This window comes from Mustela nivalis (assembly GCF_964662115.1).
Source record: "Mustela nivalis genome assembly, chromosome: 13".
In the NCBI taxonomy this organism is placed as follows: Eukaryota; Metazoa; Chordata; class Mammalia; order Carnivora; family Mustelidae; genus Mustela; species Mustela nivalis.
Genome location: NC_139032.1, coordinates 58,541,343 through 58,560,414, shown reverse-complemented (window position 1 = coordinate 58,560,414; position 19,072 = coordinate 58,541,343). Strand labels below are relative to the sequence as shown.

Sequence of the window (19,072 nt, the reverse complement as noted above, 5' to 3'; positions counted from 1 at the left end):
AAATACATGAGCACAATGTTGCAGGGCTGTTAGTGGCAAAGCCTGGGGTCCTTCCTAAACCTGAGCAGAGCAGAGACAAGTGTTCAAAGATGACAGGCATGGCCTGGTGTCCTGGAAGGCGACAGCAGAGGCAGTGATGAGGCCCAGAGTCCATGATCCCCAGAGCGGTCCAGCCCTGGGGTACCAATCACCCTGAGCAGCCCAGGGCCTGTGTTCCCAACATCTGTCTAGAACAACAACAGCAGCCATTGCCATGCCTCCCAGTCCAGCATCTAGGCCTCACCTGACTTTGGGGAGACTTGCTCTACCCTTCATTATCTCATCACAGGGATCCTGCCAGAAATGCCCCTTCCTGGTGCTCAGCCTCTTCCCACTTTCCTCCTGACAACTCAGTGAGCACACAGTAGAAACGGAAATAGATTCACAGAGTATCTCCATTCCCTGCCCCCATTCCCTGCCCTCTTCCCACCCCGGGCCTCAGTGGCATCATCTACAAGAGAAGATGCTGGCCTCGGCCTCCAAGAAGCAGTCCAGCTCTCCTGCCCCCTTGCCACAGGGAAGCCCAGTCCCTGCTAGAGCTCTCAGTTCCCCTCCAGTCCCTCTTTCTGCTTTCCATGTTGGTAGGAGAAAGCCCAGCCTACTCCCTGAAACTCAACCCTCTCTGACCAAGCCAGATGAAGGCTGCCCACCAAGATAACCAGCTTTAAGGCCACGACAGGAGTTTGGACGTTATCACGTGGGCACTGGGGTTTACAATCAAATTTACTTTTAGTTAGATCACTGATTAGATACCATTTTCCACCCATGAAATTGGGGAAGAATTTTAACGTCTATTGGTAATGAAGGTACAGTAAAGAAGTAATATCATATGCAGCTGATGGAGATGGGAATAAGTTAATATAAACTTCCTGAAAAGTCACTTGGAAGTATGAATCAAAAGACTTAAAAAATTGGACTCTATGAGCTAACCCATCTACTTCTAAGAATTAGTCTCATATGATCATTAGAAACAAAGATTTATGAATAAGAATATACAAATAATAAACCCTGGTAGTATCCAATGACAGAATGTGATGCAGCCTTCAAAAAAATTCCTCTCTCCTGAAGAATATTTGATAATGAGAAATGCCCACAATGTAATTAATAGAAGGCAGAATTCATATTTTTGCATTCACTATGATGTTAAAAATGTTATTTTTTGAAGTATTTTTGTTATGGATTTATGAATTAGTATAGATGAAAAAAATCCTGGGAAACTACGAAAAAATATTGAGTTGTTTCCACTGGATGGTGGGGTTAAATAGGATTGATCAGATAGAGCTGATTATTTTATTTAATTCCAACAGTTCCAATATTTATAACATGAAAGTGACTTTGAACTTAAAAATAAGGTGATGCATTCTTTTTTTATTTGACAGAGGTCACAAGTAGGCAGAGAGGCAGGGAGAGAGAGAGGAGGAAGCAGGCTCCCCGCCAAGCAGACAGCCCGATGCAGGGACCCCAGGACCCTGGGATCATGACCTGAGCCGAAGGCAGAGGCTTTAACCCATTGAGCCACCCAGGTGCCTCAAGGTGATGCATTTTTAAGAAATGGAAGATCACCTGGTTCCAGAATACAGCACTGATGAGAAGGCCTCCAGCCTGAGGGACAAGAAGTGAGCAAGCAGCTGCCCTGTTCCAGGCTCTCATGGTGGGGATGGGAATAAGTCAGGGGCAGCCTGACCCGATGGGCAACCAGAGAGAGGGCAGCTGAGAAACACTTGGGATACACAGATGACTGCAGAGCTAGAAGATGGAGAGAGAGGCCTGTGGGATGCAGCCTGGGTTTCTGGCTTATTTAGGTGGCCAGCACTGCCGCCCTGAGACAGAGATGGAGAAGATGAGAGGTGCAGTGGGATGGTGTTGAGTTCCAGGTATCCACAGGTGACAAGAGGACATTGTTCTATGAGCATGGAGAAAACAAGTGGTAACAGTCTTCGAATGTTTGACTTTGACCTGGGATCTTGATAAAGATTCCAGAGGGCAAATCACAGTATACGGGGAAAATCTATAGCTGCTGCTGCTTTATTTAAGGCTGTGTTGTAGTCTCTACAACTGTTTCAGCTGTTATTCTTTATTATGAAAGGAAAGAGAGGAAACCTGGAGAGACCCAAGCCACCTGACTGAACCCAACTCAATGTCCCTCACAAGTGCTCACAGCCGCACGCTCTGTACAGCAATGCACTTTCCGGAACTTTCATGAGTCCTGATCCTCACAACATTCTGGAATGGAGACACCCTTTTCATAGACCAAGATACCCATGCCTAGGACAGGGGGCCACAGACTTCAGTCTCGGATCCAAGGGGTAGGATGGCAGTAAGACCCAAACGGAGTCTGTCCGGTGTCTCTCCTGTACCTATTTCACCACAGCCAGGCGCTCCCAGGGAAGTGCACGAATCCTGGGGTCTCTAAGCCCCACAGCTGCCAAACCTGCAAATGTGTATAGTTCCACAGTTTGAACTTTAAATTGGGTAGGGACTGTGAGGTTCCCCAGGGTATAGAGCAGAGAGCTCTGTGGCAGGGGACCAGGAGGCTGGTCCTCGAGCTTTGGCCCTGGCCCAGCCCAGCCCAGTGTGTCTGCTGGTACTGAGCTCAGCACCTGCTGGCTCTGCTCTCCCAAGCCCTGGGTCAGGATACCTGGCAGCCTGCTCCACCTACACACCTGTGTGTGCTCATGCCACTGGGCCACAGGCATGACAAGGTAAGGACGATCCATAGTCCAGCATGTTGGCTATTCTCATGAAATCTTTTCTGAACATATGAAAACCAGAGTATTTGCTTGTGAAAGAAGACATAATGGTACTAGTGATACTGGCTACCACGTACTGATTACTTACCATGTGCCAGGCTCTGTGCTAAGAGCTCTGCATGCCCCCATCTCATTGGATCTTCAAAATAACCTCACAAGGAAACACTGTGCTTATCTCCACTCCACAGGTAAGGGAGGTGAGGCTGAGATAACTGCTAGCAAGTGACAGGTCTGGGACTTGAGCCCTGGTGGGTCGGACTCCAAAGCCTTCACTCACCTGCTCTGCCATCCAGTGAGGAAGTGGTCAAGCAGGAATCCTAGATCCAGGCATGTCAGGGAAATTGCAACAGAAGCTTCGGTTCTTTTATGCCCGTGCCCTTTCTTTTAAAATAATTTGTGAAGCCTAAAATAAAATATTAAATGGTTCAAACTAGATTTGCCAGCCAGTGAAATTGATATATTTACCTTACAAAGTAACCCTGGGTCTGTCAGACCTTGGGGATGGAAGTTGCCAGACAGAGTGAGGAAATGTTTCAGAAGGAACAGGGTACTATATGTCACCAAATTGAGTGGTTCCATTCACAGGAGAAATCTGACCAAAGTCATACAGCAGAATCGGAACAGAAGCTACCATCAAACCTGGATCCCTCACTCCTGTGCTGTTTCCCGGTCCTGGTTCGTGGCATCACCCTGCCTCTCAGGAGCTCTAAAACCGGGGTGTGGAATTCAATAGTTATTCTCAGAGACACTCAGTTTCCTATCTCTCTGTGAACCTGATTTGGCAGGATATGACAGCGTGTGAGATGCTAGCAGGTAGATGCCAGAGTGGTTTTCCGAGTGTATTGGGAAACCACCTCATGCCCAGATAGTCAACAGATTTCAGGTTTCCCTTCTCCTAGCACGTGGTAGGGTCACACAGGGCCAGTGAAGTGTGGGCAGAGGTGACCCATGACACGTCTGGGGAAAAGCATGTAACAGCTGGTGTGAATGCCTAGTGTGTCCCTCTCCAGACATAACTGGTGATGTCCAGATGGTGGGGCCTCCCTCAGCCAGGGTCTCTGAGGAGCTCAGCAAGGAACAGAGCCCCTGAAAAGCTACAAAGGACATGGAGAACGAGAAAAAAACTGTTGTCATGGTAAGCCACTAAGATTATGTGTGTTACTGCAGCAAAACCTAGCTCATCATCACTGATGCACCTAGGGAACGGCGGCTGCTCCCTGACGTCCCCTCCCGTGCCCATGGCTCAGAGTCAAAGCTGCCAGTTACCTGGAAGCACGGTATTTCCTAGACACAGACCTGTGTCTTGGGGGCCAGAAGCCTGTCTCTCCACGAGCTGGCTCTAATTTCCATGAATCTGTTATAATCAGACTCTTAAATTGTGAGAGACCCACTCCTCTCTGAGTAGCTCCTCAGACAGAGCAGGGAGAAGCCTGGCACCCCCAGGGCTCTTCTCCAGAAATCACAACAGCTCTTTCTCTGCTGCTGTGTGTGTGCTTGTGGGGAAGGTATTCTCAAGATGAGACACCTGGGATGAGGGATTTGGGGCAGCGGAACAGCATGGGCTCTCAACGGCAATCTCCAGCACCCACCAGGTAGGTGCTGGCACTGGGGAGCAGCAGTGATGGATCGGACACAAACCTTTGATTACAATAGCTCCCAGTCTATGAGACAGAGACCGCACACTACCACACAAGGCAAAATTCGAGTACCCTGTGCTTATAGCCGTGAGCGTCGTTGGGATGGTCAGTTCCACGAAGCCCTCTGAGTAGGCTATGCAGAGGAGGGGTGTGAGATCCGAGCCTCGAAGGATGAGTGGCAGAGAAAGGCTGCTCCAGGCTGAGGAAAGAGCATGAGAAGAGGGACGAGACAGGAGTGTGAGGGTTTGTCCGTTAATGGGGAATTGTCTAGTGAGGCTGGAGCAGGGTGTGCAGGGATGGAAGGGAGGCGAGGCAAGTGGGCGGGCCAGCACCTGTTCTGAAAAGCCCTTAAATGCCTCTGCCATCCTTACTTGGGTCTTTCTGTTATGGAGGAGGGAAGGAAGAGAAACAAGAAGCCAGGTGGTTTCCGACCTTTTACCTGCTTGAGACCCCCCCCACACACACACACCCTTATGTTAGGTGTCAGAATTCGAGGTTAACATAGGTAATTTTGTAATAACGCACCCAATAAAGACCAAACCCTTATACTTACATCTGAAATGCTGTGGGTATAATCCAGACACATGAAGTCATAACCTAGAAAAGGCACTTCCTTTTAACTTCTTTACAGATTTCAAGTTTTACTTTGTCCTTCCATCCCAGGTTCTCAAAGAGAACCTCAGGTTTTAACTTCCAGAGAGAAGTGACATGTCCAAGGTCAGCAAGCATGACGGAATGAGTGTAAACTGTTAGGGCGGAAACCACATCTGCTTCTGCTGTATCCCCACCTCCCAGCACAGGCCTGGCACATAGAAGTGCCCCACAGCTATTTGTTTAAGGAGTGGATGAAGGAGCCACCACCACACTCACGCAAGAGAAACCTTAACCTTAGCTCTTCATGCAGATAAGATTTAAGGTCAGGTGCTGACCCAGATTAATCCACTGCCTCTGTGCACCCTAGAAATGCCCTTAACAATCACCCCGATTCAGGCTGGAGGAGGGGAAAGTGGCGCAGGCTCTGGGGATGGAGTAGGTCATGAGAGAGGCTTGAGCTGTTATCGGGAGGTGGCAAGCTCAGATCCAGCAGGAGCCCTCTGGCTGAAGATACAGTCTTTGCTCAGGATCCTCAGACAACAGGTGGTGCTGGGAAGCTCACGAGCATCTTTGTGGGTATGTCTCATCTGAGCTACACAGCACTTCCATTTTTCAAAGGGACACTGAGTCTTAGAGAAGCCACATGACATAGTCAACCTCACACAGTTAAGTAGGACTGACTCTGGGATGCAAAGCTTGAGTATCTGTTGAGTGACTGCTCTTGGCAGTATTCACTGCGGGGGGTGTGGGAAGGAAGGAGACAAGGTCCTGCTCTCAAGTGTAGTAGAGGAGACAAGTGCACAGCACATGGCAGGAGAACACAGAGGGACAGCGAAGGGCTAAGAGAGTGCAAGAAAGGAGAAGGTCACCCCTCAAGAGGCCAGAGGGAGAGGAGAGATGGAACCATGGTCTGAGCAGGAAGTCCCCACGGGGGAAGGGAGGGAGGACACTCCTCTAAAAGGGAACTTCTTGGGGCACAGTGTGGCTCAGCCAGTTAAGCTGCTGACTCTTGATTTCAGCTCAGGTCATAATCTCAGGGTCTTGGGATTGAGTCTCTAGTTGGGCTCCATGCTGAGCAGGGAGTCCGCTTCAGGATTCTCTTTCTCCTTCTGTCCCTCCCCCTGCTCACTTGCTCTTTCTCTCTCTAAAATAAGCAAATAAATCAGGGCGCCTGGGTGGCTCAGTGGGTTAAAGCCTCTGCCTTCAGCTCAGGTCATGTTCCCAGGGTTCTGGGATCAAGCCCCACATGGGGCTCTCTGCTCAGCAGGGGGCCTGCTTACTCCTCTCTCTGCCTGCCTGTCTGCCTCCTTGTGATCTCTGTCTGTCAAATAAATAAATAAAATCTTTTAAAAATAATAAGCAAATAAATCTTTAAAACAAAACAAAATATAAGGGAACTTCTTAGGTAAGATGTAGCACTGGAAAAGAGAAGGTCTGTTCAGCAGAGGGTGAGGCCACCAGCCCCTAACAAATGCTAGATGCACTGAGGTGGAGGAATGAGGGGCCAAATCCAGCCCTGAAAGATGGGGTTCCGGTGCTGTCACAGGACATCAGTCTCTCAGTCAGCCCAGGAATGAGGAGGTAACTGTACTTTCTGTAGGTTAGATTTCATACTCAGCTCCAATTTCTGCTTTAGACCAGGGGTCACATGGGCCATAAGACAGTCTTCCTGCCTAACAAGACTGCCGCGCCTTGGGGACATTAGGGCTCCCTCCCGTGAATACCTGACACTGGCATTTTCCCAGGAGGCAGAGCAATGGAAGCCGTCTGGGAGAAAACTGAGGCCCTCCCCCACTTGCCCTCCTTTTTAGAACTAGTCACTGACAACTCCCCTGCCAGATTAGAACCTGGTTTTCCCTCCTCCTGCAACATCACTGCCAAAATCATTTATCCCACAAGGCAATATGGAGGCCAAGAAGGGAGTCACTTGACTTGCATGACCACTGGAATATATATGTTCTTGTGTGTTCTTTTAAAAATCAACAGATGAGGGGCACCTGGGTGGCTCAGTGGAGCCTCTGCCTTCGGCTCAGGTCATGATCCCAGGGTCCTGGGATCGAGCCCTGCATCGGGCTCTCTGCTCAGCAGGGAGGCGGCTTCCCCCTCTCTGCCTACTTGTGATTTCTGTCTGTCAAATAAATAAAATATTTTTTTAAAATAATGTTAAAAAAAAATCAAAAGATGAGAGGCCACCTGGTTGGCTCAGTCAGCTAAGAGTCTAATTCTTGATTTAGCCTCAGGTCATGATCTCAGGATCCTAGGATCAAGCCCCGAATTGGGCTCCCCGCTCAGCGGGGATCTGCTTGTCTCTCTCTCCTTCTGCCCACCCCCACACCCCTTCTCATGCTCTGTCTCTCTAAAATAAATAAATAAATCGTTTAAAAAATTCAGCAGATGAGGGAACAGGGAAAAAACAATAGCCTATCATTCCTTAAAGAGAGATAACTGCACATCAGGCCTATACATCCTGTGGAGTGAGAATGTTTGATCCTTAACACCCAAAGGGGCCTGCAAGAGCTCATCTCACCCACGGGCCTGCAAGAGCTCATCTCACCTGATTCAGGGAAGAAGGGGCAGCCTTATGATAGGTATGGTATGTTTCTGTCTACTTATTTTTCTTACTATTGTACCCCCAGCACCTAAACAAGACCTAGCACAGAATCAATACTCAAAGCACATTCAGCAAATGAATGAATCTGAAATACCATGAGCATAATTCAGCCATATAAAGTCATAACCTAGAAAAGATGCCTCCTTCAACAGCCAAGAACACTAGATTATGACGGAGTGTGCCAAACATGAATCCTCCTCTCTTGTCTCCCCTGCCCCCACCACGGGAAGAATGAGGAGGAGCCTAGGGGACTAGAATGTCCTCATTTCCCTAAGTCACATCAGAGCTGCAGAACTGAGAGGGCCAGCTTGCAGTTCTGAAGTCCCACCCTCTCATTACACAGATGGTGAAACTAAATCGCAGGGGCAGAGATGACCTGCCCAAGGTCAGGTTGCTTGGTTTCCAGGCCAGCAAGAGCTTCTTCTGACTCACGTGTGGTCTGGACAGGAAGGAGGGACAAGGAGATGACAAACCAGACGGCTGTGACAGAATTCATCTTGCTGGGGCTCCAAGAGCACCGTAACCTTGAGACAGTCCTGTTTGTGCTCTGCCTGGGCATCTACGGTGTCAATGTCCTGGGGAACTCCCTCCTCATGGGGCTGAGCGTGCTGGACCCCCGCCTGCACAGCCCCATGTACTTCTTTCTCAGCAACCTCTCCCTCATGGACATCTGTGGCACATCCTCCTTTGTGCCTCTCATGCTGGTCAACTTCCTGGAAGCCCAGAGGACCATCTCCTTCCCTGGCTGTGCCCTGCAGATGTACCTGACCCTGGCGCTGGGTTCCACAGAGTGCCTGCTCCTGGCCGTGATGGCCTATGACCGTTACGTGGCGATCTGCCAGCCACTTAGGTACCCAGAGATCATGAACGGGCAGACTTGTGTGCGGATGGCAGTGCTGAGCTGGGGGACAGGCTTTGCCAACTCACTGCTGCAGTCCCTTCTCACCTGGAGCCTCCCCTTCTGTGGTCACAATATCATCAACCACTTCTTCTGTGAGATCTTGGCAGTGCTGAAACTGGCCTGTGGGGACATCTCTCTCAACGCACTGATGTTAGTAGTGGCCACAGCGGTCCTGACGCTGGCCCCACTCCTGCTCATCTGCCTGTCCTATGTTGTCATCCTTGCTACCATCCTTAGGGTGCCCTCTGCTGCAGGCCGGCGCAAAGCCTTCTCCACCTGCTCTGCCCACATCACAGTGGTGGTGGTTTTCTATGGGACCATCTCCTTCATGTATTTCAAGCCCAAGGCCAAGGACCCTGACCTGGATAAGATTATTGCACTGTTCTATGGGGTCGTGACACCCTCACTGAACCCCATCATCTACAGCCTGAGGAACGCAGAGGTGAAAGCTGCTGCCCTAGCCCTGCTTGCGGGAGGCCTGCTCTCCAGAAAAATGGCCCACCCTCTCTGTTGCTCTTCACCTCTATCATGCACGGCAGGCTAGGTCCATCGTGGTGAAGACTTGGAATTGCAGTGGCTGAAACCCACAAGGGTTTATCTCCCACTCCCGCTGCCCGTCCTTTAGCAGCTGACTGGTGGCTGGGGTCAGCTCTCAATCATCTTCATCCCTCTGGGCCTCAGGATAAGCAGCTACCATCTGGATCACTGCTGGTCACCGTGACAAAGCCCACACTGGCTCTTTGAGCTTCACTTCCACCTTCACTTCGTCCGCCAATGCAAGCACGTGCCACAGCTAACATCAAGGGGCAGACGAAGCACACTCACCACGTGTCTGGAAGGAGCAGGGAGACTGAGAAGTCTGTGAATAGTCATCAGCAATAATGGCTGCCACACTATCCTACAGTCAACCCAAGAGCCACTACATATTTGCCTCCCTCTTCTCTCACCATCACTGCCCCACACGTCCAGTCAGTCATGAAGTCCTAGAGAATCCATGGCCTAAGACCTGAATGGGTCCCCTCCTTTCTCCTCACAGTGCCTCCTCAAGAAGCCTTCACTCTCCCTCTCTCTCAAATACTGCAACAGCTGTGTCACTTTCGTCCTACAAACGCCCTTCAAAATCTACCCTCTGCACTAGCTGTCAAAATGCCAATCTGAGAAAATCCAAAAAACAAAATACCAATCAAACCATGCCACTCTCCTGCTTAGATCCCCCAATGGCTCATTTCCCATGGGATAAAAGCCAGACCCCCACCTCTCCATCCAACCTCATACCAGCTGCTTTCCTCAGCCCCTCTCCACCCACACACACTCTCCAAATCCAGGTTCCCTGAACTATTCCCAGTTCCTCAGCAAGTATCAGTCTTTTCTGCCTCTGTCTCCCCCTTGCTCTTCCCTCTCATGTCCAGATGCTTCTTGATCTTTAGCTAACATGTACTGGATCACAGACCAGGCCAAGCCCTATACTGTGTCCTAAGTGCTTTACTGACTGGGGACCACCTGGAATGAGTGGAGGAATACAATATGGACACTGGTGACCAGAAAGAACACCTTGGCATTACAGAAATTTATTCAATCCTTACTCAGATCTGCCCCCCTCTTCCAAAAAAACCCCTTCTGACCCCTCCTAGCAGGGTGTGGTCTGTCCCAGCTCTATGTCCCTCTTCACAGAAGGACTCTGTCCTGAATCCTAGCTATTTGGGTTCAAGCATCCTAGTGACCTGACTCTATATATCCTAATATGAAGGACTAGTATTTCTGATACAAGGAAGAGACATCAAGCCCACACCTCTTGGCTCACCATTCAGTTGGCCACATCGCTCTACTCAGGGCCCCAAGGAAGAGACAGAATTGCAGAAAGCAGAGAACAAAGGGATTTTTCCCGGTTTTTGAGCTTTAAAAACCTAGGCTCTAAGGTCTTCACAGGAGAGAATGAAGGCATAGACAAGAACTAGGAGAAAAACCTAAGTAAAAGGGAGTTTTCCCAACCTCCAGATTAATGCTCTAAGTTAAGGGAGAAGGAAGAGAGAGAAGGGGATGCAGTAAGAGCACTGGCAAAGAAGGGTCCCAAAAGGAAGAGGTCCTGAGCCACATTCCCTAGGCCAAATATCCGGACAGATTTGTAGGATCTGAAAGATGGAGGAACTCCTGCCTTGTTGGTCAGGTAAAACCCAGAGCAGGCCCCCAAAGTAGAAATGGCTTCAAGGTGTGTCTGGGCTATCCAAGCCTCACAGGTCTTTGTGGGTGGTACAGAAGTCAGGGAGGGCCTCAGGGCCTCAGATGGGAAAAAGCGCTCTGGGATGGCCTGCCTACACTGCTAACTGGGGACCAGGTGGAATGACGGAACTCACGATGGGTCCAGTGTGGACCCCAGTGACCAGAAAACAACCTCCCAACGTCTTCCCATTATTTAAGATCCTCAAGACTCAGCTAAGACTCTTATAGAAAGAGAGGAACTCCCAAACTGACACAGGATATCTCTCAGGCAAAAAAGATGACACTCGGGCAAAATGGGGGCTCAAAATAGAAGTTACGTTCTTGTGATATTTCTCACACATTTGTGATTTGTACCTGCTAGTCCAATTTCCTGAAACCTCAGCTTCCTTTCCTGTTGGGTGTGGGCACCACAAGGGAAGTCTGCCTCACTAATTTAAATCACCCTAACACGCACGTGCATGCACACACACACGCACACGCACACACACACACACACACACACACACACACCTACTCCCAGCATCTGCAGTCTGCCATGATGGAGCAAAAAGCTCCGGCAGAAGCTCCAGCAGCTCATTCCAGCTGGGTTCCCACCAACCCTGCTCATTTTTTTGGACCCTCTCTTTCCCTCTCCTCCCCACACCCTTGACCCAAGGAAAAAAGGCAGCACAGAACCAGCAAATACTTCATTGGAGACACACCAGACTCCACCTGCATCAACTCAGGTTACCAGTGCCCCCAGCCCCGGCCCCACCTGCCCTGCAATCCCCCTCCCGGCACAGCACAGCACAGCATGGCACGGTATGGCCCAGACGCTGCCTTGGGAAGGAAGCCTGAGACCAGAGTTGCTGAGCTGCTGGGAAGATTTGGAGACTCGTTGTCCCCAGATGGACTCCATTTCCTCTGGAATGATGCCATATCCTTAGAGGGCTTTGTCTCCCTGGGAAGGAATCCATATCCTTAGGAGGGCTCCACATCCCTGGGAAGGACTCCACACCCCTAGGAGGGACTCCTCGGTCCGGAGGGGCTCTAGGGTCCTACACAGGCTCCATCCTTAAGAAGGGCTCCATGGATGCAGGAAGACTCCAGGCCTTCAGGAAGTTCGCCAGGTCCCTAGAAGAGCTCCATGTCCTTAAGAAAGACTCTATGTCCTCGAGAAATACAACCTGTCTCTTATCCAGGGAGGGTTCCACACTCCCAGGAAGGGCTCTCTGCCCCTAGGAAGGGTTCATGCTCCCCAAAGGCCAGGCCCAAAGCCCCACTCAGCTGGAACAGATGCTGCTGACAGTGGCCCCACCTGGACCCACAAGGCCCAGCTCCTCCTGCTCATTGATGCACAGCTGGTAACCGCAGCCCCGGGCCCGAGCTCCAGATGGGACCCGGTGGTCAGTCTTGGCACGTGGGGGCAGCAAGAAGCCCACGCTGCCAGCGATGAGCATATGCCAAATGCTGTGAATGTAGAAGTAGTTGTCTCGGGTCTCCACAAAAGCATAGAGTAGGACAGCACTGCCCGCAATCAGGCTGCCCGGACACAGGTAGAAAAGCCAACGGCGCCATGTGGGTGGGTAGCAGTGCCGGCGGCGGACGCTGCGTACTGTCTGGGGGAAGCAGAGAAGTGGGACTCAGGAATACAAGGCCTTGGAACCCAAGCCAGAGCTGGTCATTCCCAGGCTTCCCAGAGCCCTCATGACCCGAAGGCACCGGCCAAGTCTGAAGGGGGCACCATGAACAGCACAGTGATGATGACAGGATCCAAGCCCACCTTAAATTGGGGACCAGATCCTCAGGGCCCTGCACCCAAGTCCTGCTGGGACGCCCCCCTCCCCAAGCCCTCCCAACCTTACCCAGGCTGTGGCCAAGATGCCCAGGGCGAAGAGACTGGGTCCAAGCAGGTTCCAGAGTCCATGCCGGTCAAGCTGTAGAGCCATAGACAGCAGCATAGCCCCCAGCAAATACAGCACCTGGAGAGAGAGGACTCCAGGGGCTGGGCCGGGATGGCGGGAGGCACTTGGCAATGCCCCCAGGGAGAGGTTGGGAGTGAGCTTCAAGTGGACTGTGCCTACAGTTGTCCCCCAGGGCCCACTCAGGACTGACCTGCTTGACCACAGGCTGTAAACGCGCCATGGCAATGACAGTGACCCACACGGACATTAAGGAGCCCAGGAAATCACAGAACTGCAGCACATCGTAGTCCATGATGCAGAAAACCACAATGCCTGGCTGGTCACAGGCATGGTAAAACTGGAGGAAGAAATGACAGGCATTGAGAGAACTTGGGGCAACGGTTCAGGTCCATGAAGCAGGAGAAAGAAGTCACGAGGATGGTGTGCTGCTGTCAGAAAAGCAGAGGTCAGAGGTCACAGACTGAGCAGAACTGGGAAATGCCTGACTCCCGGCTCCTGAAAAGAATGTGGTAAGGGAGCCTGGTCTGCCTCACAAGCCGTTATGTATACACCAGCCCTGACCCTGTCCTTACCTTCCTAATCTTCCCAATTCTGGAATGTACTATGGAGAGCACAGGCTGGTGGGGATTCCAGGTATGTCAGTCTAAGGCCTATCCTTCCCTTCTTCTCATGCTCACCATGGGTCCCACCTATAATCCCCATCACTGGCCCAAGCTATGGGGCTAGACACTGGTCTCTGGCCACCCTAGACCCTAAGCCTCCCCTGCATATCCCAGTTTCCCCTGATAGCTCAGACTCGGAGTTAGGATTCATCCTTAGGCTTAGGCCTTACACTAACTGGCCCTCTTCATCCCCACCCATCCAAAGTCATGGGTGGACGAATGGGGGGGAAAGCAAGAGAAAAGGCAGACCCTGGACCATGGAGAAGAGCACAACACTTTATACCATGGAGAAGAATACAAGGAAGGGACAGTGTCCGCCTAGCCTCTACTGTGGGAAAGGTGGTAAAAAGGAGTTAGGAAGGGGGCACAGGGGACACAGGTGTGATCAGATCAGACTATACTGGGCACCCCAATTAAGAAAACAAGGTCTGGAGGCGCCTGGGTGGCTCAGTGGGTTAAGCCGCTGCCTTCGGCTCAGGTCATGATCTCGGGGTCCTGGGATCGAGTCCCGCATCAGGCTCTCTGCTCGGCAGGGAGCCTGCTTCCTCCTCTCTCTCTCTGCCTGCCTCTCTGCCTGCTTGTGATCTCTGTCTGTCAAATAAATAAATAAAATCTTAAAAAAAAAAAAAGAAGGTCTGCAGTTAGCCCCCCTGTGCCTCTCTGGACAATGCAATCATGGCTGCAGGCATCCTGTGTTCCCTTATTTGTAAAAAAGGTCCAAAAATGATCTGAGTTCTTTTTACCTTAGAACATTTGCTGTCACCTTCTCTGAACTTCTGTGTAGAATTTATGTGATTTTTCATTGATGCCAAACACTAAGAACATGTATGGTTTTAAGATTATCTTTGGTGCGAAGATGACAGGAATGTGTATCCCTACGAGCTCACCCAAAGACAAGACACTGGATAAAAACTATGAGGACAAACGCTCCAGACCAGGAATAAACATCACAGTGGCATGCTCACTCTCCAATCACCTGATATTGCCCCTTCTCCAAGTCACAAAGAACAGATGGTTGTGGTGATGAAAAAAGAAAATTAAAATGCTGTAATGGGAGAGAAAAGGTTTTTGGCCTATATAAACTTGGAGGAAATCTACTAATTGGAGTTGACCTTGAGACATTCCAGCAGATTTTGCAGGACCAAAAAACTGACTCAATCTGCTTGATCTCTGTCCCCTGCAAGTTAACCCCGGTCCTCAGAGAACCATGGCTGCTGAGGGCACCTCTTGATAGTAGAAACAAGCTGCTAGAGTTGCCACGGTTGGAATGAAGTTCACCAGGCTGAACTGCAACTGGGGCAAGGAGGCTACGGGTTGTACCACCCAAAGGTGGCCTCGGAAGTGGCTTGATCTCTGACAGAAGAGGCCCTTCAGGTACCACTTTCAGCCCAGGTCAATCTCTTCATCATTCTATGGAAAGGCAACCCTAAGTGACAAGGGCTCTGAGTCTAGAAGAGAGGTGGACTTACAGACCTCAGTGAGACAGGCAGCCTGGCCCTAGAGGCATATCCGTGATTGTGGGTGGAGGGCAAGGAGATATGGCCCACTGCTGAGGAAAGAAGTAGCTGAGCAATATTCAGAGCATTCTCTTCTGGAAGCAGTGGCCTCTGTAACCTCGGGGAAGGATGGAAATGGGAGAACCTGGTCTCCTGTTTGGATGCATTACTGCTGAGAATCAGAAGGTGGAGGTGAGTTCAGAGAAAAGGAGCTTTCTACCCTGAATTCAAATCATAAAGCATGACACCCCAACCTTAATCAAACAGCATCCCCCTTAGAAAAAAGCAGGTGGGAAACTGAAGCAAGTCTATTGTGAAAACTGGCAGAATCCAGTCCAGGAGCAGAGCTGCCGACAGTAGAGTGGGAAGGCAATTCTTTCTTTCTCTTGTACGTGCTGATTAATTGGGAGTTTAGTTCCTAAGCAAACGGATTATTTTGGTCTTTTGCTATTGTAGCTATTGGATATTAATTATTCTCTAACCTCTAAGACCAGCTATAAGAGACTCAAAAGTTCAGTCTCTAGAGACAAAGGATAAGAAAGAAATTGCTAAGTTTCTTTTGACCTGTTGAAGATTTCGTCCAGTCAATTCAAACTACAAAATTTATAACTTTGGAAAAGGTGAATAATCTAAGAACAGGGAGAAGCTAGGAGTTAAGAAAAAAGAAAACTTAGGGATATTAATTGGCATTGGGAAACCTTGGGTTTAATTCCTTAAATTTTAAAGTCTTAAGCTTGGGTACCTATCGTCTGTCTTTCCCTGCACTTTGGAGGTAAAGAATGCTGTCCCTTCACTTCAGGAACAGACTGCTTTGTTTTGAGTACTCCAAGCTTTTAAAAGGGCTTGCAAGTTAAGCAACCACGGCTCCCTCTTACATATTATTAAATTGAGAAAGTAAGCTCTTACTGGGAAACTGAGAGCCTTTTCACCCAAGTCCACATCTGCATTTGAATTAGTATCTGAACATACCTAAAAGATCGATTTTTTTCAATTCTTTCTTTCTTGTACGTGCTGATTAATTGGGAGTTTAGTTCCTAAGCAAACAGATTATTTTGGTCCTTTGCTATTTTAGCTATTGGATATTGATTATTCTCTACCTCTAAAACCAGCTATAAGTACTACAGCTACTAAATTACCCAATACTATTTTCTGATTTGGATTTTATTTTAAAACACTAATTTTACACTTCAGGCCTTCACCAAGCTTGCTCCATCTGCCTGACTCTCAAGTATATAAAAGGAAATGCCCAAACATATCTTGAAGAGGGGCTTGTAATAAATCCTTCAATTTCAAATAAGAGAAGATATATATCAGAGAAAAGCAAAGTTAAATCACCTAATATTGAAGACACATATAAGGGAATAATTAACTGAAGGCTGATTGTCCTCCTAAGAAATTTCTGTGCAATGAAAAAAAGAGTAGGGGATAATGGAGAGATTGCCTCTGGAGTAGAGAGGTTTGGGGAGAAATCATTGCACTAGTACTGACTGATTATTCTCCAAGCATTCTAAAAGGTCAGAGAGATTTTTAAGGTCATAGAAAACCTACAGGAATAGAGTAAGTTAAAATTGCTATATGAGGTGAACAAGATGATATACCCTTCACCAATCCTGATCTGTCTATGGTCACCGCTCAGTGTCTAAAAACACCATTACTGACTCCTTCGTGGTGCTTAATTCACTAGGGAAACCTACCAACAACCTGTGTCAGCTTACTTCACTGAAACTTCTCAACCTGGAGAAGACAGCATCTTGTTATCATATATTCTGGGTATCTATCTGTCCCTTCTACCTGCACTGCTTCCACTTGTTTTTTTTTTCATGGAGCAGAATCCACCATCCACTGCCATGGCATCCCACTCATTACCATCCTTAACCAGGAGATACAACTTAGAGTAAACAAAGCAAAGCAAATCACTCACCACCACAGAGTTCACTGGTATAAACCTACTGCCCATCACCTAGGAGCAACCAGCTGAACAAAACACTGGAATGGCCTACTGAAGGCTTAGTTACAGTGTCACCCAGGAGACTTTACTCTGTAAGTCTGGAATAGTCTCCTATGTTTGGCGCACAGTGTGTCCTCAGTAAGCTCTCATCATCTTATACTTTATGCCATGTATGTTCATGAGAGAATATCCCTACACTAATAAACTTTCCTCCATGCAGAAACAAAGAAAGAAACTTGCAATATTGTTGATCCACTGAAAACTGTGGGCTAATTTTTACACTGGTATTTCTTCTGTCAACAGAAATAAAAAGAAATGACAGAAATAACATAGAAAGATTGGGAAGTTTAAAAAAAAGAAATTTAGATTATAAACTGGCTTCTGTTAATATAATTCTAATCTAATTTGACACCTTCCTCAGCTTTGGACTGTTTATGAGGTAAATTTTTTTTAAAATTAACCTAAATTGTTTTCTGTGAGATTTCATATTTTTATAACATAACTATATAGTTCATCTGGTGCTTCAAAATGGAGTATTCAGGCACTACAAAGTGTAAAACTGGAGATGCAAATACACTCAATCCATGCAGGGACTGGAATATCTGCACTCAGGATATGATGGAATTTATGGCTATTCCCTTATTATCTGCCTCCATTTCCTCTTGGAAACAGTCATGGGATTTTGCCAAGGGCCACTAAGAATTACTTATGAGGTGTGAGGAACAGAAGAGATAAGCAGAAGGCAGGATATCAACAATCAGCAAGAAAGTCCCCAGGGGCCCCGGGGACTTTCGAACATCAGCTTGTGGGAACGGATTGTGAGGCTCCAACTGGCACTGGGAAGAATCCACGGCGTGAACTGTATGGGCTACAGCCATACAACTGCAGTGTTTGCTGTATTCCCCTTGATGACTTCTTGCACTTGGTTATATTTTTTGGGCTTTTGATCAGCTCTTCTTATCTTTTAAGAATTTGAGAACTATTTTTAAAGAAGAATGTGAGAACTACTAAATGAGGTTGTAAGTTTCTCTACATATTCCAGGACTTCTGAGAAACTGACATCAGTTTAGAAATTTACCAATGCATCCTCTCTGCCATGGTGCCAGGAGACAATACAGCTCAGTGATTACATATAAGGCATCTAGAGAATTCTGGTTCTACCACTCAAGTTACACCTCAGACAAAGTACTTAAACTGCCCTCACCTGCAAAAAGGGATGATGATGATGATAATATAAGTGCCTATCTATTGCTCTAATGGGATTGTGAGGACTCAGTTTGCAGTGTCTGACACACTAGATGTTATTTTGCTGTTTCCATTATCTGAACTGGTCTGGCTATACACAAAACAAAGTGCTGGATTTGTGACCTATTTTTAACATATTTTACATGTTATGTAATATATTTTGCATTTTCAATTTACAATCTAAACTCTTGAACAAACCTACTGTGTGCTCCCATGCCCTTGATAGGAATCAATGCACTACTCCCACGTATAGACTGTACTGGCTTTGAAGACAGGGGAAAAAACAGTTATCCACGCCCTGGTAGTTTTACCTGCAATTTGACCACTGGGTCCTTAAATGGAGACTACTGGGGAATGACGTAAGTCCAAACTAAAGAATGAGAAGGAAGAACAATGGGGACCCTGCCCAGGAAACCTGGATGACCAGCATCACGTTTGGCCCATGTGGAAAAAGAAGAGGAGTTAGAGCAAGACTACAGGCAACACCACAGAGCCGGCATCATTTCCTTGATTTTTCACCCTATTATTTTTTTCTTTTTTAAGCAAGCTCCACACATAACATGGGGCTTGACTTCATAAGCCTGAAATCAAGAGTCACATGCTCTACTGACTGAGCCAGCCGGGCACTCTGCTTTATTATCCTAGTTAAATGGAAGTTCTGCATATGATGTCAGCCAGTGTAGGCTCCCCTGGTGTTCCAAATGGGGAAAAGGCCTTTTCTTTCAAGGATGACTTGCCATTGTATCCAGAATATAAGGAGTCATCTGGTACTAAACACTCTAGAGCCAACACCCAGGATGCTTGTGCAAAGTGCAGGAGAATGAACCCACTCTCCCCACATGTTCCAGGCTCCTGATACACTTAGGTACTGTTACTGATTGTGAGTCCTATTAGAGCCTCATGCAGCCTAGAGTGGGCTGGTGGAACAGCTGATGCTAGAGGATTTGGTGAGCAACAGTATAAAGGGCATCTGGCAGTTAAAAAAGAGAGAGAGAGAGAGAGAAACAGTGTCTACTGTAAAAATAGAATGAGGCACTATCAGAGCAGGTCTAAAAAGGGGGACAGCCA

The 19,072-nt window shown here is 48.2% G+C and overlaps 2 protein-coding genes across 8 annotated transcripts in view; one reads left to right on the top strand and one right to left on the bottom strand.

Annotated features, from left to right (window-relative positions):
• Positions 1-8,095: 8,095 nt before the first annotated feature.
• Positions 8,096-9,569, top strand: LOC309846268 (olfactory receptor 13C7-like; the record flags this gene model as incomplete). The annotated part of the gene is made up of 1 exon (XM_082695140.1): positions 8,096-9,569. The coding sequence occupies one exon, from the start codon at positions 8,096-8,098 to the stop codon at positions 9,074-9,076; it is 981 nt and encodes a 326-aa protein (XP_082551266.1). The 3' UTR covers positions 9,077-9,569.
• A 1,851-nt stretch (positions 9,570-11,420) lies between these two features.
• Positions 11,421-19,072, bottom strand: part of TMEM8B (transmembrane protein 8B) — a 43,318-nt gene continuing 35,666 nt past the window's right edge. For 6 of the 7 annotated variants that reach the window (XM_082694749.1, XM_082694751.1, XM_082694752.1 and 3 more), the window contains 3 exons: positions 12,844-12,990; positions 12,594-12,710; positions 11,421-12,347 (listed from right to left, as the gene is read on the bottom strand). In XM_082694749.1, coding sequence (XP_082550875.1) covers positions 12,012-12,347; positions 12,594-12,710; positions 12,844-12,990 — 600 coding nt within the window. In that variant the 3' untranslated portion in view covers positions 11,421-12,011. The remainder of the gene's footprint in view (positions 12,348-12,593; positions 12,711-12,843; positions 12,991-19,072) is intronic. The other variant, XM_082694748.1, reaches the window with a different exon arrangement.